At 39.6% G+C, this 22,251-nt stretch overlaps 1 protein-coding gene across 2 annotated transcripts in view; it reads left to right on the top strand.

Annotated features, from left to right (window-relative positions):
- TSPAN12 (tetraspanin 12) overlaps positions 1-14,367 on the top strand; it is a 64,526-nt gene extending 50,159 nt beyond the window's left edge. For both annotated transcript variants that reach the window (XM_039255013.1, XM_039255014.1), the window contains exon 8: positions 12,833-14,367. In XM_039255013.1, coding sequence (XP_039110944.1) covers positions 12,833-13,138 — 306 coding nt within the window. In that variant the 3' untranslated portion in view covers positions 13,139-14,367. The remainder of the gene's footprint in view (positions 1-12,832) is intronic.
- The last annotated feature ends 7,884 nt before the right edge of the window (positions 14,368-22,251 follow it).

Genomic DNA, 22,251 nt, shown 5'->3' with positions numbered 1-22,251 from the left:
CTCCAAGCTGTCAGCACACAGCCCAATATACGGCTCAAACCCACAAGTTGTGAGTTCAGATGCTTAACCAACTGAACCACTCAGGTGCCCCTATTTTTTTTTTAAGTTTATTTACTTATTTTGAAAGAGAGAGAGCAAGTGGGGGAGGGGCAGGAAGAGGGAGAGAGAGAGAGAATCCCAGACAGGCCCCATACTGTTGGTGCAGAGCCTGATGCTGGGCTTGAACTCATAAATCATGAGATCATGAGCTGAGTCAAAGTTGGACACTTAATCAACTGAGCCACCCAGGTGCCCCTGCAACACTTTCCCTTTAGACCCTCTGTCTTTATATATTCCATGTGATGTTGGGTCTGAATAGCAAATATTCTTTATAATTCCCAAGTAATTTCTCCCCAAACCACTTCTGCCTCTTTAGGTGGTTGTTTATTTCTTGCCTGAGTAACAGAAAACATGTACAGATAGGATGATAGAGAAGGCCAGGGAGCGTGGACGTGAAGGGATGTGATTGGTTTTCAACATGAAGAGCCTAGATGGTGACAGGCATGTAGGGGGTCCATGGTACTCCCAGAAGGTAGATGGACATATTAGAGACGCCCCTCCAGGTTGAAGGTGGGCCAGCTCATGGTGAACCTTGTGGGATGGTTCGTTTTAGGTTTCTGTTCTCTCTGTTGTGTGTTCTCTGCTGTGTGAGCTGAGAGTCGTGAACTCAGCCATCATCTCTCACAGGTTGGAGATCCTGTTCCTCTATCTCCTTTGTACCCTGTTGTCGTCAGCAAACAGTATTTGCTTTATAATCTGTGCACATTTACTTTTGTGGGCAGCATCTTAGCCTTCAGCACTTTTGATGAACACTCTTCTATTAACAGTTAGAAAGATGAGTCAATTCTATACGTCTGCTTTGATTAATAGAAACAACTTTGATTTTATAATTTTCATATACAACATCCTCAACACAGAAATATTTCCTTAACAATGCTCTGTGGTAGAGACATGACAGAGTATTGTAGATACAAAAGGAGATGTGGGGAACAGGGGTATGGTTTTCTGGCAAGTTCTACATAGCTATGAGATTATTTTTCTCCCAGGTAACCCTGCTCTTAAATTACTAGTAGTAGGATTTTTCTTAGGACCAAGTAAATTGCCACACAAAAAAACAAAATGAGAAGCAAGTGTTGAAAGATAAGTGTAAGATCAGAAGCCAGAAGTAACAGTTTAGGCCCCTGGCTAGGGATGGGCCATTGCATTAACATAAACGTAGTCAAATCTGCATAGTAATGATCCTCACATCAGTGGTTACAATAAGAGATAGGAATTGATGACCTCATCATATTGGGCCACATGAAGGATCCAGACACAGGTAAGTAATTACCATTTTGTTTATGTTTGAGATATGCATTGGGAACAGAAGGGCTAGTCTTTCCCTGAGAGAAGCAGGTGTTAGCCAGGTGGAGAAAGTATTGGGGTGGCAAGACCGGAAAGGGCATTGCAAGCAAAGAGTTAGTTGTGCCAAGTTAGAGCTGGAGGCACAGAGCAGAGCTAGAGCCTCGGGCATGAGAGGGCCTTCCTGGCTTGGGGGCCAGGGCAGGCACTGGATTACAAAGACCCCTGTCTGTCCAGCTAACCGCATGCATTTTATGCTAAAGTCTGTGAGTAGTTGCCAAGTAGGAAGGCAAGCACGTTCACAAATTTGAGGCATTATTATGAAAGGAAAGCTTAGCGCTGGGCAGTTGCAGGATTCTGATTTATTAATAATGAAGCTCCATTCTCAGATAAACACACACAGAACCTCCTGCGCGGATAGTAATCGGTAGGCAGCTTTCAGGCGCAGTGGTTATTTAGATGGAATATCCCCAAGAAGTTCCATTCTCAGGGTTCTTTTATATGAAGTCAAAGACACTCCCTCCTGCCCCTCTGCTGACTTCATTATCTCCTCAGCACCTGCCCGCAGGGCTCAGGTTGACTCTGACTTGGGGTGATGTCTGTTTTATCATTCAGAGCCCTGCAGGACTAGTTTGTGCTTGGTGGGGGGAACGTCCCTTTTATCTTCAGGCTTTGCTTGATCTAATCGGGCCTTGAACTGTTCTGCTGGTTTTGCCTAAGGTATACAAATGCGTTCTTTTCTTTCTGGCACAGTTCACTTGTGGGTTTCCAGGTACCTAGTCACTGTTCAAATGACTTTTCTTCTTGTGCTTTGTTAATGAAGACTTGCAAGGTTTACCTTTAGAAGTTGCTCATAAGAAAGCCATTTTAATGTTTTGACCTGAAAGAAGTACTTCACGAAGTGACAAGTTTAGATGCGTGCCTTGAAATCATTATGTCGCTGTTGTGAAGAGTCGAGGTAAGGACTAGGCCTTGAGGCCTGCAAATGAGGTAGGGGACTGTTGAAACTATTGCAAGTGATTCATGTGACGATAAGGGCTGGGTTCCAGGTTGTGCCACTGAGGACAGAGGGGAGGGGAAGGATGTGAGTGATTTGAGGGACACGAACAAAATGATGAATTGGTTGTGCAGAACAAATGACAGGAAGCTGTAAGGACACTAGCCTTGGACTTGGACCCTGGTTGGATAAAGTAGCCATTTACCGAGGAGATAGGTTGGATTTGATTGCGTCCATCTTGGGAATGGTGGGTTTAATGTTCTGTCACGTACGCCATGTACAGAAATCCAGTAAAAAATACGAAGCTCAGTAGACTGAATCAGTCAGAGATGTGGAGTTTGTGTGGACCGATCAGGGAAAGAGCTATTTCCATATGCAGTGGGTTGAATAAGGTGGAAGTCTATTTTTCTCTCATAAACCAGTCAGGTGGGCCAGGCTGCCACACAACTCTGCTGCCTAGGTTCATCCAGGGACCCAGGATAGTGAGACAATTTCACCTTTTTTCATACCTGCTTTCCAAAATTGCTCCTGTTTTTCTCCAGTTCTAGTCAGTGGGAAGGAAGAACTAGGAAAGAGAACATCCAGCGTGTTCAGCTTTACACTCATCGCCTCTGCTCATGTTCCATTGGCAAGGGCTTCCTTGGACCTGCTTAGCTGCAAGGGAGGCTGGGCAATGTGGCCTCTGACTAGGAGACTGTGTTCCCATAGACAACGCTGATTACAATGAAGTGGAGAACAGGCTGGAGCAGGCAGGGGGACTGACAGTTTACAGGTGTTATCAGTGTAGGTAAGGCAGTGAATGCATCGGAGGAGATCAGGTCACACAAAGAGATGGTGTGGTATATGCGGCAGAGGACAGAATTTAGGGAATGGCGCCATGAAGGAAAGAAGAAGAACCCCACCTATAGGCAGAGGAGAAATGGAAAGCAGTGCCCTGGAGGTCAAGGAAGGAGAGGGTTTTAGGAATGAGTTTTTTTTAGTGAGAAAGCATGGTTCAGAGATTAAGACCAGGCTCCCAGGCCAGACTCTGGAGGTTAAATCTTCACTCTGTGCCTTACTAGCTGTGTGATCATGAGCAAGATTTTCCTGTCTTTGTGTTTCATTTTTCTCACCTGCAAAATGAGGATAACCAAAGTACCCATCTCAGGGTTGTTTGGAGAGTAATGACCATATTAAAGCCCTAAGAACAATGCCTGTTTGCAGTAAATACTACCAGTAACAGCTGAGAGTTAAGATAAATTAGAGATTAGAAACTCCTTGGATTTTTTTAAAATAAGATACATATTTACATAGCTCTATAAATGTGCATTACCTCATTAAAGCCCTAAAATATTTCCATTAAGGTGTGGTATTATTATCTCCATTTTACGGATGAGAAAAATGAGACTCAAAGAGGCTAAGTGATCTAACCCTGTGTCATAGCTAGTCAGTGACTGAGCTAAGATCTATTTGATTTCAAAGCCCATATTTTTAGACACTAAAATTTTGAGATGTAGAATACATGGTGAGGAACAAGCTGAATGCTTCTAGATTTTTTTCACTCATAAACCTCAATGTCTTTATTTTTATAATGATAATAATAGTACCTACAGCACTCTAGTATTACAAAGATAAATCAAGCTTCTTAATGAGAAACCCTTAGCAAGCCACTTGGCATATAATAAACACAAATCTCCAATGTGTGGCGGTAGCTAATGACAGTAATGACAATAATAACTTATTCATTAATGTATTTATTAAAATAAATAGAAAGATTAACAATCTATGATTAGATTTTTAACAGCCGAATTGGACTCGGGTTTGCTAGTTAAAGACAGGCAGAGTATACATTTTCTGGTTCTATAGATCTGTGCTGACTGAAGGTAGATTTTCAGGTCAAGAGTTTGAGGATTTCATGTGGTTTCTGACTTCACTTGTTTTAACACCTTCTCACTTCTTATAGATGTAATTTAGGTGGCCAAAGGGCCCAATGTTTGAATGAGACAATGTTTGAATGAGACAATGTTTGAATGAGCAGCTTGTAAATGTGCTTCTGCTCAGTCAATCAGGAGTGTCTCCTGCAGGAGCCGGCTTCACAGGGGAGAACAGCACTGTCTGTGTTTTCTGACTGTATAGTCTCTTTACAACCACATCTCTCTGTAAAAATAAAAAATGTTCAGTAGATGCAGTCTTTTAGATTTGGTGATTCTGTCTATCCAATGGGGATGTTGTGAGAATTAATAGAGACACCAGGGAGTGTCATTAAGAAATACGAAGACTTTTTTTTACTGCATTTCTTTTGGATGGGTTTGGTTAGCCTTGCCCTTAAAGAAAACAGAAAGTCCTATGGTGAATTTTATTACTTGCTATTTAATTTTTTTAAAGGAAGCATTCATTTCCCTGCAGCACTTATGATTATCAGTGGAGAACATTTGGTCCAACCTGTGTAAAGTTCATGGACTCATGAAGTACATTCTCTTTTTTAATTTTAGAAGAAATAAGGCTGAAGATTATATAGTTGTATGTGATTATTAACACAGTCATTTCAAACTTGAGAGCCATGTTTATTACCAAACATCAATTAGAAAAATATCAATACTGGCATATATTGGCACATAGACTTAATTTATACTTTATCTTTATAAGCTGATTAGAAGTCTGCCTAATTTTTTCTATGTTGCCCATGAATATTGAGTAACAAAAAGCCATGGGGTTCTTCCAATTTTAGAAATTCATTTTGGAGATAGATCAGAGCATAATTTCAAGTATATCATTCCTTTAAGTAAAATGAGGTATCCTGACATACCTTCTAATAGATTCTAGGAAATGTAGAGTTTAGTGATTTTTTTCTCTAATAAAAAGTTAGTGCTATTATTTACAGTTAATAGTTGACCAGAATTTTAATATTGCAGCAAGTAAAGTAGGTTAGCCCACATGCGTATTCATACCTTTGAGTTTTCCAAAGTTATTAACATACGACTAACATTGCTTTATGTAGGAAGAAAACATATTAAAGGTAAATCAACTTAGAGTATTTTTATTTTGAGAAAAGCAAATAAGTATAATTGAGTTCCTTCCAATTCTGAATAAAACACCCTTTGTGAAATGGAATGCAGTTTTGAACTCTAACATTTCTGTTTCCTCTTTGACTCACTCAACAGAAATGTTTGTTTATGCAACTAAATCTCTATGAATAGTACAATAGAGGGTATAGAGACACATCTGTATTTTTTTTTCTTCTCTAGACTTGGTGTTTTGGTTTTCAACAAAAGTGTCCAAGTTTGCACTGAAAAGTGTAAACGTTATGCATGATTATCTGACTGACTGAAAATAAGCTCACAACTTGTGTTCAGACTGACTTACTTCAAAGGTGCATAATGGAAGAGAGAGACCAAGGAGGACAATGCTTATACAGAAATTTGGAAGGGCACCTGGGTGGCTTAGTCGGTTAAGCGTCCAACTTTCGCTTAGGTCATGATCTCGCGGTTCGTGGGTTCGAGCCCCGTGTCGGGCTCTGTGCTGACAGCTCAGAGCCTGGAGCCTGTTTCTGTCTGTGACTCCCTCTCTCTCTGACCCTCCCCTGCTCACACTGTCTCTCTCTCTCTCTCCTAGAAATAAATAAAACATTTTAAAAAAAATTCTTTAAAAAAAAAAAAAGAAATTTGGAAAAACACTGTCCTCAAGAAGAGGACTGTTCTTGGGGCGCCTGGGTGGCTTAGTCGGTTAAGCGTCCGACGTTCGCTTCGGTCATGATCTCGTGGTTTCGTGGGTTCAAGCCCCGCGTCGGGCTCTGTGCTGACAGCCAGCTCAGAGCCTAGAGCCTATTTTAGAGTCTGTATCTCTCTCTCTCTCTGACCCTCCCCTGCTCATGCTGTCTCTCTCTCTCTCTCTTCTAGAAATAAATTTTAAAAAAATATATTGAAAAAAAAAAGAAGAGGACTGTTCTTTTGGAAAATTAACTTTAAATAATTGTGTAAATAATTCACTGATATTCAGCACAATGCATGCTACAATACCCTCTGAGTCATCAAAAAATATTAAATTGTGTGCAGTATAGAGAGATTTGCATTTAATGAATTCTAATGACAAACTTAAGTATTAAAATTCTATCTTGTTTGAGGAGTTATCTATATGCTTGTAAACTAAATGAGTTAGTGATAAGGTTGACATATTGTTATATTAATTGAGGAATCTAAGACCTTTGCCTTTAATGAACAACCCTTGCCCACCTTAACATGGAAATAATCTTTAACGTCTCCAAGATCCAGAAGGAGGCCAGGTCCTGACTATGTGTCATATGATTCATATGACATATCCCCATATCCACACATCTGGGGAACCTGAAAAAGCTTTTTGCCCAGAATCCAATCTCATTCACAACAACCTCGGTTGTCCGAATGTAGCAGTGAGTCACAGAGAGTCAGGACACTGAGAGTTTTCTTTCCAGGAATCAGCTTTATTTGTGCCAGTACGGGCTCAGTGGGCTAAGACCCAAAAGACTGAGCCCCTAGTGCAGCAGGGGGCTGCCTTTTGTACAAGCTTTGCTCCTGTACATCTCCTATCTGGTACCATACAGTCTGAATGGGCAGTCTATGTTACAGAGCCATAAGGAATGTCGTGCACATACACATAGCCTGGTTGCCTTCCCTTGTCTTGAGATGTTCACCATGTTCCTAGTGAGGCAGGGAATTCTTCTCATTAGAAGTGCATTTTCTGGGGTGTCTGGGTGGCTCAGTTGGGTAAGCATCCGACTTCGGCTCAGGTCATGATCTCACGTTTTGTGGGTTCGAGCCCTGCATCCGGCTCTGTGCTGACCGCTAGCTCAGAGCCTGGAGACTGTTTCAGATTCTGTATCTCCCTCTCTCTCTGCCCCTCCCCTGTTCATGCTATCTCTCTCTCTCTCTCAGAAATAAATTTTAAAAACATTAAAAACTTTTAAAAAAAGAAGTGCATTTTCCTTGAAGTCTCTTTTTATTCATATGAGTCCTTCTTTTCTTGAATCTTTGCACATCTTATAATTGTTTTTATTGTTGTTGAGAACTGGACATTGTAAATAGTAAAATGTGGCAACTCTGGAAATCAGATTCTCTTCCCTCCCTAGAGTTTGTTGTTGCTTGTTTGTTCATTAGTGACCTTCCTGAATTAATTCTGTAAAATCTGTATTCTTTGTCATGTATGGACTCTAAAGTCTGCTTCATTAACTTAGGGGCAGTTAATGAATGAACAGAGATTTCCTTAAGATTTCTGGAACTGATAAAGCTCCCCGTCTCTGTCAAGGGTGCACAGAGTCTCAGAGTTAGCCAGAGGTGAGATTGTAGGGCCTTCCTAGGTCTTCCCTTAACATGTACACAGCCCTGGGCATGAGCACTGCCCTACTCTTGTGTGTAACTTTGGAGATCTCCACAAGCATCCCAGAGCTTTGCCAAGGCCCCTGTGGACTTCTCATTCCCCCAGATTTTCTCTTTAAGCTTTTTGACCAGCTCACTGTGTGCAGTTATTATACACTGCCTCAGGCAGCCTCAGAGTTCCTCTGGGTGCTTTTGACAGACACCCCCAGGGAAAAAGCTGTTGCCCTGTTGAGCTCCAACTCAGGTTCAAATAAAAACAGCCTTGCAAATGAGGTCTTCCAGGGAACCACCAGATTGGACAAATAATGACAGTTCTCTGAGAATGGGGCTTTGAAGGAGCTCCAGTCATATTCTATTGCCTCTGGCTTCCAAGCCACTGGTTTTTGCTATAATTATGGGCTGTTGATTTTCAAGGCTGCTGCAGGGCTGAGGAGAGGGTATGGGACAGGGCTCATTACGATGTGACAGTGCTTGCTGTTCTTACCGAGACTCAGGTACTTCTCTTGAATAATGCTCCTCAGATGGCTGTAAGCTTTGGTTAATTTTCAGAGTTCTAAAAAAGTTGATTGTGACAATGTTTTGCTAATGCTTTCATTACATACGTGGAAGTGAGACTATTTAGAGGTCCTTTCTCTGCCAGTTTTGTAGATGTTGTTCTGGAAATGGGTTTTAGCCATATTTTTAAAGGTTAAAAAGTTGAACTCATTAACTTCCAAGGTCTCCTTTCACTCTAGAACATTCATTGTTAACTAGTATATCACATCTCCCAAACTATCCCAGAGGATATAATTTACCATACCCTTTTTATAAGTGTGGTTGTTTAAAATATAATTAGAACAAACTTTCCCCGAAGCCAAAATATGGAACACAATAGACTGTAGTTCGGTTATCAATCTCTGCTTGATTTTACTGACTTGTTAAATAAGAAACATTGCCTTTCCTGCACAGTTTTTTAAGTTACAATGAATTAGTCAAAAGGAGTGGGAGATCTTATGCCAATAAGAACTATATATCATGATAAAGGTAAAATGTAAGTACCAGTGACTACTAAAAAGGTAAAAACCAAACGATAATTGACTTCTGGTATTTCACAGGATTGAATCATTAGCATATGTATTTCTTGAATGGTTTACATTTAATTCTGAAGTTTATTTTAATTATTATTACCAAATTATTGATTTGTTTATTCTAACTAATCCTTTATTTACTTATTAGGCATCCATTTTTATTCTAAGTACTGATGAATATAGGTAAGGAATTAACTAAACATAATCCGCTCCTATTTTATATCCATTTCTTTGTTCTGAAGATGGTTATGGGGATCTGGTACTATCTTACTTGGCAATGATGTTAAATAATGTATCTATAGAAGTTAATTTTCCAAATGTTTGAAGCTAAACCATTTAAATTTAACTATCTTTAATGTGACCCTTTCCAAACTATATTAAATAGTTTTCAGGGTGCCTGGGTGGCTCTGTCAGTTTAGCATCCAACTCTTGATTTTAGCTCAGGTCATGATCATGGTTCATGGTTCTGGGCCCCATATCGGGCTGTGTGCTGATGGTGCAAAGCCTGCTTGGGATTCTCTGTCTCTTCCTTTCCCACTTGCTCTCTCTCAGAATAAATAAATAAACTTAAAAAGAATAATACTTCTCTGCTTCATGAGAAAGCTAGTGATCTAATGTATCGGTGGCAAATAATCATTTTAGATAGTTAGTTCACTGCCCTGAAAAACAACATCAGCCACTTTGGCTCTCGTGAGCAAGGGCTGTTGCATCAATACTCAGTTGTGACACAATGCTGTGATTTTGCTATTTTCATACTCTTAAAAAGTGTTGTACCTTGTACTTGTTCATCCAAACTTGCTTTTCATAGATTTTTCTATTTTATTTTTAATTTAATTTTAATTTTTAATTTTTTTGAGAGAGTGAAGGAGAGGAAGATAGAGAGAGAGGCTGAGACAGAGGGAGACACAGAATCTGAAGCAGGCTCCAGGCTCCAAGATGTCCGCATAGAGCCCAACGTGGGGCTCCAGCTCCCCAACTGCAAGATCATGACCTGAGCCCAAGGCAGATGCCCCAATTTTTTATCTATTTTCATTTGAGTTTTCTAATTTTTAGTGGGCCTGATGTGGGAAACAAAGACAGAGGGAAATGGCAGATAGAATTTAATTTCCTTATAACCTGCAGCCCATTGACAAATACTTGAGGCAGGCAGAGTAAAATATTTCTCTAGGAACTCCCTACTGTCTTAATGCCAATCCTTTGCTAGAGGGAAAAACAACCCTGACTTGACCATAGCTAGGTCTCCAGTATTCGGAGTCTTCTTTAGCATATGAAAGTCTCATTGGAAACTTTCCTTTGACTTTACCTCCCCCAACTCCCAAGTATATAACCAGTCTCTCTACAGGGTCTGGGACAGCTCTTTCTGCCCACGGTCCTGTCCCAGTGTTTAATAAAATCACCCTTTTATTTCCATCTTCAAGAATTCTTTCTTGGCCGTTGGCTCCAGATCACCCACAATAACCCCCAAAACCTCATGAGGCCGACACACCAGATCAGAGCTGACACCCAAGGGACTGTAACCATGCACTAGACCCCACTTTAAGTCTTAAGTGTGTTTATTCATTTAATTTTCCCAACATGACAGATAAGTAGGCACTGTTATTATCTTTTTTAGATGAGAAAACTGAAGCACAGAGAGATTAAGTAACTTGTCCAAAGTCACATAGCTTCTAAGTAGCGCAGGGATTTGAAACTCAGAATTCTGGCTCTGCGGTTCATGATCTTAACTGTTACTCTATACTGTGTCATGCAAGGATGCTTGTTAGAATTATACGTAACTTGGGTGAATTTTCTCCGTGACAGCTGTTTTGGTTTCACAGACTGTATGTGCGTGTGTGTGCATACACGCATGTTCATGCGTATTTGTATATGTATTAAAAAGGTAAGATGGCCAAAGAAGCGATTTTATTAAACCCATGTTAAGTAGTATTAAATTATAAATATTTTACATTCACTTTTGGTGACATTGATCAAGCTATGCTAATCTTTTGTCATTAATGCATTATATCATTTACCAGAAAAATTTCTTGTAGTATGTCCAGAACTTGTTTTATATGATTTTGTATTTTTTGAGAATAATGACTTATTGGAGTAAAGTTACTGATCAATCTTAATTAGAATACATCTTAGAATTATATATTGTTCATTCTTCTTCTCCACTATAATGCACAGATTAACAACTGATTCAGTAGTCTTGCTGTCCTTGATTTAGCGGAGTTCTTTGTGGAATCTAGAGAAGAAAACAGGAGGCAGTTTTCTGAGTAATTATCAATTTCTTTTTATTCAAGTAGTTGCCTCAATAGGGTAAGCAGAATGAATCACTGTTACCACAAATTCAGAACAAAAAAGTCTTGAAAAGTCAAGTTCATCTTGTTGGGAGATAATTTCCCATGGGTCTCTTGCATTTCTGCATGTCTTATGAGCAGAAGCACTGGAAGCCTTTTTCTGGATTATCTTTTCAAGAGCTTTTGCACAGAAAACAGCCTCGATGATAGAGATGGTGTCTCCCTCCAAAGAAAAGGGCAAGTTTATTTACTGTCCAGTATAATAAAGATGATGACTTTCTCTAGTGCAAAGGACATCTATGCTTACTGCCCGTTATGAAAGATTAGGGTTCCCTAACTTCAGGTTTCTCTTTCATAATGCAGTCCACTGTGTGTGCAGTCGTCTCCATGTTGCACTTGGACCCCGAGGAACTGGCACATAGTCTGGCTGTTGCTGTTGCTATGAGTAATAAAGTCCATGGTCTCTGTCTTCTGCCAGAAGTCCGTGAAACTGTGGCAGGCAGATTTGTTCTCTTCCAAGTAGAGCAAAGTCTCAGAAACTTCCAAGTTCTTGAAATTTATTATTATAAAATTCTTTTTTAGATTTTCACCTTCATTTAGAATCAGCTTTCCTTTGGAAGAGGGAATTATCATTTCTTTGTCATGGATTCGACAGAGACTTGGCAGGTTGTCTATGCTTTTTGTTCACCAGAGAAGTGACTTAGGACAATTGTTAGTTTCATTCTCCCTCCTTTCCTTTGCAGTTCCCCCACCCCCACCCCACCCCTATTGTTATCCTTAGTCATAGTTCTTCTTCCCCTTTTTTTTTCTTCCTCTCTTTTTTTTTTTTTTCAGAATTCTCTTCTGTCTCCCACAAGCACACCTTAGTCTTTTGTACTTAAATTTAAATATAAACAAACAAGAAACATTGTTAATCAGTTTAAGTCAAGTGTCTTTAGCATGTAGGGAAACTAAAGATCCTTTTCAAACCCTTACTTGGGGCACCTAGACAGGTCAGTCAGTTAAGCATCTAACTCTTGATTTTGCCTCAGGTCAAGATCTGAAGATCCTGAGGTTGAATCCCGCGTCAGGCTCCATGCTGAGTGTGAAGCCTGCTTAATATTCTTTTGCTCCCTCTCCATCTTCCCCTCCCTGGTTTGCTCATGTGTGTGCTCTCTCTCTCTCTCTGTGTGTGTGTGTCTCTGTCTATAAATAAATAAATAAATAAATAAATCCAGCTAAGACTTGATACTGTGCCAGAACCCTCTCCCCCCCCCCCCATGTGTATTTCTTCTACAGGCAGTGGACAAAATTGTGTGATGATAGGTGAAAGGGAATAGATTAATTTCCACCCACCAGCAAGTTTCAGCAGCAGACTGGGCAAACATTCCTGATCTCCCGGTCCTTGGGGAGAAGTCTCTGACCAAATGAGCTATAATGTAACATTGAATACAAAAAAAACCCAAAAAACAACAAACAGCAACAACAACAACAACAAAACAAAACAAGTTACCAATCCCTGCCCTAGTGTGTTTTATGCCAGTGATTCTCAATTTAAAGGGTGAGGAAGATAGAAAAAGGAGTAAGCTCATCAGAATCGCCTGGGCAGGCTTTTCAAAAAGTGTTTCCCCTCCATCTCCCCTCCAGTTTTCCATAGGTGTTCCCTGCTGAGAGTCACTGTGTTAAACTTTTATGATTCATGCTGTTTGGTTCCATTAACTGACACAGATTGTTTGTTTTCACTATTTGACCCTCGGTGCCATACCCAAAGTAATACTGACTGTGGTTCTTCTTTTACAGGGCTGTGGGAAGAAAATGTATTCCTTTTTGAGAGGAACCAAACAACTGCAGGTGCTCAGGTTTCTGGGGATCTCCATTGGAGTGACACAAATCCTGGCCATGATTCTCACCATTACTCTGCTCTGGGCTCTCTATTATGATCGAAGGGAGCCTGGGACAGACCAAATGATGTCCCTGAAGAATGACACGACTCAGCATCTGTCATGTCACTCAGTTGAACTGTTGAAACCAAGCCTGTCGAGGATCTTTGAACACACATCTATGGCAAACAGCTTTACTACACACTTCGAGATGGAAGAATTATAGAGAATGTCAAAGAAGGAAACTACAAATTTATTTTATTGGACTTGTGCATTTTTGAGCACACACTTAACCATTTCAGAAATGTGTGGAAATAAAAATGTTGCCATAAGGAATGCCTAAGCATATAATTTTCTACCCTTTAAAGTGAAGAGGGAAAAGTTTTATAAGTCACCACCTGGATAATGGTTGATGCCTTTTATAATGTTGAGGACAGATCTAATACCCATTTTATAGCCTGTGTAAGATTTTTACTGAATACAGTTATTCTTTGAGGCTCATACTTTGGCATAGTTTGACCAGCATTTCTGCATCCATGTAAACAAGCCATGCTCTGGTGGCCTTGGAGCCACAGTAAAGTGTGATTTACTTTCATAAGCTTGCTAGAGTATGAAGTACCAATGGATTGCTAACACAGGAAATTAGGCAGTATTAATGAATTGTATTACTTGATGACATATTCTTTTGAGAGTGGGTAGATTATACATAAGAAAACTCTAAAGATTGGTGACTATCTAAATGTGATTCTTTCTGGTTACTAAAATATTCTTACTACTTAACAAGAGCAAATTAACACATTGTCTTAAACTGATCAGGGATCTATGTGTATATAAGAGTCTGTGGCAAGTCTGTATAATTCAGTAGATTTCAGTTCTTATAATGTTAAGAATAACAATTGTGAGTGAAAAGGATAAATTTGTCCTGTATAGCACCATTATTGTTAACCTTTCCTGTTAATAGAGCTTTAAAAATCCATCTTGGGCTTATATTACATACATAACTGTTAATTTAAATATTATCCACTAATTTTGAAAAATTGCCAGTGTGATACATAGTAATCATTTTAACTCAGAATGTAGTCTGGTCTCTAGGAAGTATTAGCAAGAAAGTTTACACATAACATTAGTTCATTTAGCAAAGTCTTGGATGCTACCTTTCTCCCAAACTAAGGCTCTTTTTGACACTCAACACTTTTTAAAAGAAGCTTACCTTTGTCTTTTCCAAACAAGAGGCAATAGTTCACAAGTCTGAATATAATTCTACAGAGAATACTGTTCCTTCTCTTCAGCAAAATGCCACGAGAATCATTAAAATTAGTGACAATTTAACTAGAGATTTTCTTTGTTTTATTTCACTGATTAAGATACTGTGGTGAATTACACAGATTATTAAATTTTTTACAAGAGTAAGATATATTTATTTGAAATGGGGAGAGTGCATTTTACTGTATTTTGTGTATTACTTTTATTTCATAGAAAATGAAGAGAAAATTAAAATGTGTCAATAAATATTTTCTAGAGAGTAATACTTTGTGTCTAATTTTTATGCACGACAAGCACTTTTTCCACTCACAATGATTGGCAAGGGGAGAGAAATACGAGAAGAAATGGTGGAGTAAAGTAACAATAATGATATCCAAACTCTGGAACTAATCTATAAGAGGATGTATCCTCAGTGAGAAAACACAAAAAGATGCCCATTTACTTTTCAGGTTCGGTTTTGAGTGAAATGATAAATAATGTGGTTGTTTGCTAGAACATAAAAATATGCACATTCATGCTAATTCATCCTCTCAATGTTTGCACATCCCAGTTTCTTCAAGTTAACTGTTAGAAGCAAATGAGTCTAAGAAATGCAATATATGAAATTAACTGCCAGATTTTATCTCTTCCACTATATTCAAATGAAAACTGAGTAAATCCTTTGCTCAATCAGAACCAAAAGAGTCCCTTTTTATAATTTCCTCAACACCCAACTCTCCATAACTTCACTTAAAATGCCCATGGAATTGAGACAGCTATGACTATTGTTTGAATTATTTGGATAATGTTTAAATTACCCAAATGGCTGCTTTTTCATTGATGTGTCTCAGTCACAGGAAGAACAGCACATACTGTGTTGACCTCAGTTAAAAATCTGCAAATTATAAATAAAAGCCAATTTCCACATTTTTAGACTTTAGATATTTTGATATATTACCTAACTTAGTACTCTAGAATAGTCAACATAAATTTAGACAGACATCTTATATATCCTACACTTGCTTAATGGGAACAAACGACATTTATAGCCGTGGTCTACACAGGCCTCTTACGGTGGCAGTGCACCTGGAAAAATAAAACTGCAAGAGCCTTTAAAAAGTGTATTTAATATGGGAGAGCTGAGGGAGTTCACTGTTTGGGTACACTGCAGGAAAAAAAACGCTAACTATTTCTTTGGAAGTTTTTAAAAGCTTTCTTTAATAAAAAAAAAATCACCAGTTTGTAAGGTAAAAATTTAAGATTATTTTCAGACTAGTTAATAGTCCATTCAGGGTGCCCTGGAGTTTCAGAAATGACAGTAGGAGATGGGGTCTGTCCTCAAGCACTAAAATCTGGTGGAGAGGTCCTTGTGCTAGCCAGAGATAGAACTCTCAGGAGAATGTGCAGTGACTGGGGTCATGCTGAGGAACAAAAGACTAAGAAGAGTGGAATTGCGGCAACTACACCGAAAAGATGGTCTTCAGGCTGAGTCAGGAAGGAAAGTAGCCCTTATCGAACTCATGGAGAACATTCCATGACTCTGAGGTCAGTAAATATTTATTATTTTGGGGGCAGAGCGTGTCCTTTGATGTGGTGAGACAGAGCACAGGATGCTTGAAGAGATAGCATGAGAAAGGAAATGAGTGAAATTTAGGTTTTGAAATTCATTTTGTAAGCTAAATGGGAAGCCACTGAAGTGCTTGCTCTCAGAAGTGATTTGCCTTTCAGAAATGTAACCGGGGGGCGCCTGGGTGGCTTAGTCGGTTAAGCGTCCGACTTTTGCTTGAGTCATGATCTCGCGGTTTGTGGGTTCGAGCCCCGCGTCGGGCTCTGTGCTGACAGCCAGCTCAGAGCCTGGAGCCTGTTTCAGAGTCTGTGACTCCCTCTCTCTCTGACCCTCCCCTGCTCATGCTGTCTCTCTCTCTCTCTCCTCTCCTAGAAATAAATAAAACATTAAAAAAAAAAAAAGAAATGTAACCGGAACCGGATTACCCAGTGAGAAACTGGTGGCAGTGGGACAGGTACAGCTACTACACATCACTGTGGGGTGGTCATTCTTTACCTGGTGTAGGTACTGGGCGCTCTGGATTCTAGAACACCTGGGACTCTGGAGGGGAGCTGGGTAGATTGCTGTTGCTGGAGTCCTGGAGACAGAAGGATCCTCACCAGGGTAATGGATGTAAAGAAAAAAACAAAACAAAACAGGAAAGGAAAGCATAAAAACAGATTACAACAGGGTGAATCCAGAAAAATTAGCAGCCAATTGAGGGTGGAATGAGAAGTAAAAGACCCGAAATTCTAGATTTTTGTAGCTAGTAAATTGGCAATGGCATGAACCCAGATAGAAGACTGGAGGGGGAGTGGGTGTGTGGGAGGGTAATTAATTCAGTTTGGGACATACCGAGTGGGACATGCCTGCAGGACATGCGGATGGAGATGTCCACAGGCAGCTGCAAATTCCAGTCTGGAGCTTAGAGAGTTCACTGTCGAGCCTGAGAATTTTTATGCATTGCTTTCCCATCTCAGGAAGCCTGACAGAAAATGGGCTGGGAACCAAATCTAATATGAGGAGAATCTTAAGTAGGATGCTACAAAAGCTTCCTTTTGTCTGAACTCCCACTCCTGTGGATGAGTCAAGCGAGGTAAAGAAAAGAGAAATGAATATACCACTGAATCTTCTGTGGCAAAAGGAGCCACCCCTTTTAAAACAATACTGCCAAATGCTATGTCGCTTATCCAGCCCCACTCCCTATGATCATCCTGTGATTTACAAGCAGATTTCTCTTTCCTATTAATCGAGTTATTTCCTCGCCTCTACGCACCTCTTAGAAACATGTATGGGAGAGTCTCTCATACCATTTGAAAATCATTTATTTTCTCTTAGAATATGTTACTGCAATCACTTCTCATCTGATGCATTCGGGGGTGGGCGTGAGGTGCCAGGCCACCAGGTGCCGGGTGTGTTACACGGATTTTCTCTGTTTTTTACAACCGTTTTGTAATCTCTAGGCATCATGATCCCCATGATAGAAATGAAGAAGGGGGACTCAGAGATATTGAAGAAATACATCTAGCCAGGAAGCGGCAGTGCTGTATCCTACCCCTAACCACTGTGTGATGTGGCCTCTTCATCAGCCTGTGGTGAAGCACGTCTGTTGCCCCACACAGAAAAGCCAAATCCTCCTCCATGGCCATCAGTATCGCTAGGCCCACTTGCCTCCAAATTCTCTTCCTTCAAAATGATTCTTTTTCCTAATTTCATTCTTCCTACTATTTCCCAGAACAAATTATCAAACACTTTGATTGAAGCCCTACATTTCTCTCTTCTCCCATTTCTTGTCTCCTTCCGTTGATCTATCTTGCACATATACAGGGCCAAATTAATTTCTGTAATCAACTTTATTGAGATGATATGTAAATATATATATAATACATCACACCTATTTTAAGTATTAGTTTTGACAAATCTATATACTCATTTAACTACAACCACGATCAAGATACAGGACATTTCATCGTCTCCAAAAGTTCCACCTCATGCCTTTGCTGTAAATCCCTACAATCCCCACTCCCAACCCCAGGTGACACTGGCCTGCTTTATGTCACTCAATTTTTATAAAACACAATTCCTATTATGTCACTTCCTTATTCAAACCCTTCCAGGAGTTCTTTGCTTTAATTAAGACAGAGATGTCCAGCTCATTTGTGTATATGTCATTTTTGTGGCACATTGGGGTAAATGAACGTCTGAGGGGACCGGCCATCCTGCGCCTTTCCCGGCTAAATGAGGGCTACCGGAAAGCAATAGCTCAGCACCCAGGTTTGGCTGCAGTCCAGTAGTTTAAACAAAATAGAAGTGATTTTATATTTCATAAAATGTACATGTGTGAGTGGCCCAAGGTACGACTGCCTGAAGGAGTCAGGGACTCAAGCCCTTTGCTTATGCTGCTCTGCTGTGTTCACATGGCCCCAAATGGCACACTCTACTTCCACATTTATGGCAGCAGGCTGGAGGAAGCGCAAAGTGGATGGGAGGAGAAATGCTTCTTCCCTTTAAGGGCATACCCGTGCCCAGAAACACACAGAGCTTCCATTCACATCTCACAGCTATAAGGGGGGTGGGGGAATAGTCTCTGTTCCAGGTGCCCATGTATCCAATTGAATCAGGAAGTTCTACGACCTTAGAAGAAGGGGAAACTGGTACAGGTGTCACTTAGCAATCTCGGTCACATTCCTCAGTCTTGGCAGAATAAGATCGTCCATGTGACCTTATTTTTCCAATCCTCTTGTACTTACCCACTTAGGTCAATATTCACCAGCCACACAGGCCAACCATAGTCTGTTCGTTGCCACTAACCTCGTGGGATATACCTGGGGGCTCCTTGATCTTGCTCACATCTTGGTGCTCCTCTCACAGACCTTCATGTCCACCAGCTCACCCTGCACTCAGCCTTTAAGTTCCAGCTCAGCAGCCACTTCCTACCTGCAGCTCCACAACAAACCTTCTTTCATCCCATAGCAACCTTCTTCCTCTGAGCTCAGCATTTATTTGTTGCCATGGCATCTAGTTTGAGCCTTGTGTTTTCTATTTTATAACACTATTTTTTATTTATATTATTATTTTCTCTTCATACGTCTGGTCTCTCTTGAGAACAGATATGCTCCTTTGTATCCCACTCAACACTGCATAGGGCTGGGTAGTGTTTCTTAGGTATCAGTGCATTTCTATTCACTATGTGTATGAATTAATACATGCATGAATTATGAGTTAGTTAAATGAATCAAAAGCTATTGTCCAAAATGATTTCAATAAGGAGAAACTACTCTAAAGGAGGCCATCTGTTCTTGACTGGGATAGGGGACACTGGATTCTCATGGGCTAAGTACTCATTAAGCTGTAAGTGAATGTAGATTGGATCTGTAGAATGCAGTTAGAGCTCAGTCAAGTTTATAAAATGTCTGAGTGAACTATCAAGTTGTACTTATGGTCTAGTCAAATAAGAGTGTCTTACATTTATAAAATGTTTTTATGCCTAACCCCAAACCCTTTAACTTTTGAATCTACATTTGTTAAACTGGAAGTGTACAGAGTAAAATCTGAGTTCATATCACTGAAAAAAAATCTCTGGAGAGCTATAGATTGTAGCAGATCACCACTAATTTTGCAGTTTTCATGCAATTCTAGAAAGTAACTTAAGAAAATACTTGGCAAGGGCACCTGGGCTGGTCAGTTGGTTAAACATCCGACTCTTGATTTCAGCTTAGATCATGGTCTCACAGTTCCTGAGACTGAGACCCACATCAGGCTCTGCACTGACAGGTCAAAACCTGCTTGGAATTCTCTCTCTCTCTGCCCCTCTTCTGCCTGTGCATGAGTGAACTCTCTCTCTCTCTCTCTTTCTCTCTCTCTCTCTCTCTCTCAAAATAAATAAATAAATAAATAAAATAATATGTGGTATCCAAAACTTCTGTGCTGAGTTCATCAAATACAGTTTTCTATTTACTCTTCTCATAATACCAATGATGTAGGTTTTATAATAAAGAAAAGGTGCCTATTGATCAGAGATCATAAGGAACATACTCCAAGTTACAGAGCAAATAAGTGTGATTTTTTTTTTAAATGTTTCATTTGTTTCTAGGAGAGAGAGAGAGACAGCGTGAGCAGGGGAGGATCAGAGAGAGAGGGAGTCACAGACTCTGAAACAGGCTCCAGGCTCTGAACTGGCAGTCAGCACAGAGCCCGACGCGGGGCTCGAACCCACGAACCGCGAGATCATGACCTAAGCAAAAGTCGGACGCTCAACCGACTAAGCCACCCAGGCATCCCAAGTGTGATTTTTTTTTTTTTTAATATGAGCTGAAACAAGTAAGTGTGATTTTAACCAGGCTTGTCTAAATTCAAAATCCATGCTCTTAACTACTTTACAAGAGAGCTAGTATATTAACAGATTTCCTAAATTATTCTTAATTTCTTGGTTATGACATGTTATTTTAACATATTGCTGACTTTTGCTAATTAATGTTTCTTTAGGAATATTTTACATATTCAAAAGTTATATTCATTTATTTTGTTTGTTAACTCATTTATCTTTGATAGATATTGTAAAAGGACAAACTAGAGCCTTATAAATATATTTAAGTTTCCTTTTAGTCTAGTAATTTGGAAGGATTACCTACTGTCTTTAATTCTGTGAGATGAAATTTTTTTAATATATCTATTATCAACATTAAGAATGCAAAATAAGACTTCCACTTCCAGCCAAGATAGAACAATAGGGATCAAATGTACCCTTCTGCCTGAAATATACAATAACAAAAAAGGTTTGAAACAATGATTTTTTTTAAAGACACTGGATATTAGACAATAAAGACAGTTATCTTTTTTAAAATATTTTATTTATTTCTGAGAGAGAGAGAGCGTGAAAAGGAGAGGGTCAGAGAGAGAGAGGGAGACACAGAATCTGAAACAGGCTCTGAGCTGTCAGCACAGAGGCCGACGTGGGGCTCGAACCCACGAACCATGGGATCATGACCTAAGCCGAAGTCGGACGCTTAACCGACTGAGCCACCCAGGTGCCCCAAGAAGTTATCTTTAAGAGGCTGGTAACAAATGAAGTGAGCCTTGTGGTTTCCCCAACTTATTTCCTTAAGACAACTTCCAGAATGTAGCTAAAGGGGGGAGAATCTAAGTATTCCATATACTGGATTCCATATTCAGAGGAGATGAAGCTCAGAATACAGGGAGACCAAGGCAGTTGAGTTTGAGAGTGATGGAGAAAAGAAATGCATGGATAAAGAGCTCAGCAGATATGTAAAATATCCCCTTTGAGTATTCAGAAGAGTCATGATCAACACATTCAAAAGGACTAGAGCAAATGGTACTTAGTGCCCATAGAGGCTAGAAATAGTGCTATTCTCACTAGCCAGACCAGAAACCCCATAATTCATAGGGCAGTGAGTGGAGTACAGAAAGTCCCACCTCAGTAGTGAGAAATAATTAGCCTTTAAGTAAATAGGGCTCTACCGGCACCAAACAAATCATAAAAGCGAGACCCTAGATTATCATACTTCTTCTATGTACTGTAAATAAAACCAGAACAAAGCTCAAGATACTTAATGAAATACAGGAATAGCCATCCTCCAACAAGGGAAAATTCACAATGTTTGACATCCAATCAAAGGTGACCAGTCATGCTAAAAATCAAGAAAATGTGACCCATAATGAGAAAAAAAACCCAACAAACATCAAATGAAATAGATCCAGAACTGGCACAGATACATTAGCAGACAAAGATATTAAAAATGTAATTATCTTGGTATTCCACGTGTTATAAAAATTAAATGGAGACAGGGAAGAAATTTTTACAACAATCAAATTGAACTTTTAGAGATAAAAACTCCAAAAGCATGACATGAAAAATATGCTGCTTATAACTAACAGCAAATAAACCATTGTGGAAGAAAGATGAACAAGTTTCAAGACATAGCAATATAGGTTATACAAAAGAAAGCTGCAACAGAAAAATAAATTAGAGACAATGCAAGCACATCACTGAACTGTGACAATGTCAAGTGGTCTAATATACATGTAATTAGATACCTCTAGCCAGAGGAGCAAAAGAAAGATTTGAAGAATAAGAAAATTTTCCAAGCTTGATTTTCAAAGTGTTGGGAGCCATTTCTGAACTCATAAGTTGAGAAAGAACTCCTTGTGAAGTTAAGGTAAATTGCACAAACTCTTACTGTCAGATGGCGACCTATATCCACCCCCACCCAACTGGTTTTGCTTGAGCATTAACCCCCAAGGCATCTTGTTGATTGGTATTCAGAGTGACTTCTTCTGGCCTTGATATGCTTGATTGCACCTTGTGAAGGAACCTATTGTAGGAACTTCTTCTTTTGTGATTATGGGAGCAAACATTTGTGTTTCCTGAAAAACCTGTTTTTCTTAATACTTCCCCTTAAGTAAACAGGCTATTGACCCCTGCTCACAAAAAACTAACTTTGCCTTTTTTATGCTAAAAACATTGTCTTGTATGCTAAAGATACCTTCCTTCCCCATAGGATAAGCATCTAAATCATCTACCTCAATCACTA

Source organism: Hyaena hyaena, unplaced genomic scaffold (assembly GCF_003009895.1).
Source record: "Hyaena hyaena isolate Hyena2069 unplaced genomic scaffold, ASM300989v1 scaffold_508, whole genome shotgun sequence".
Lineage (NCBI taxonomy): Eukaryota > Metazoa > Chordata > Mammalia > Carnivora > Hyaenidae > Hyaena > Hyaena hyaena.
This window is presented reverse-complemented; position numbering and strand designations above follow the sequence as displayed.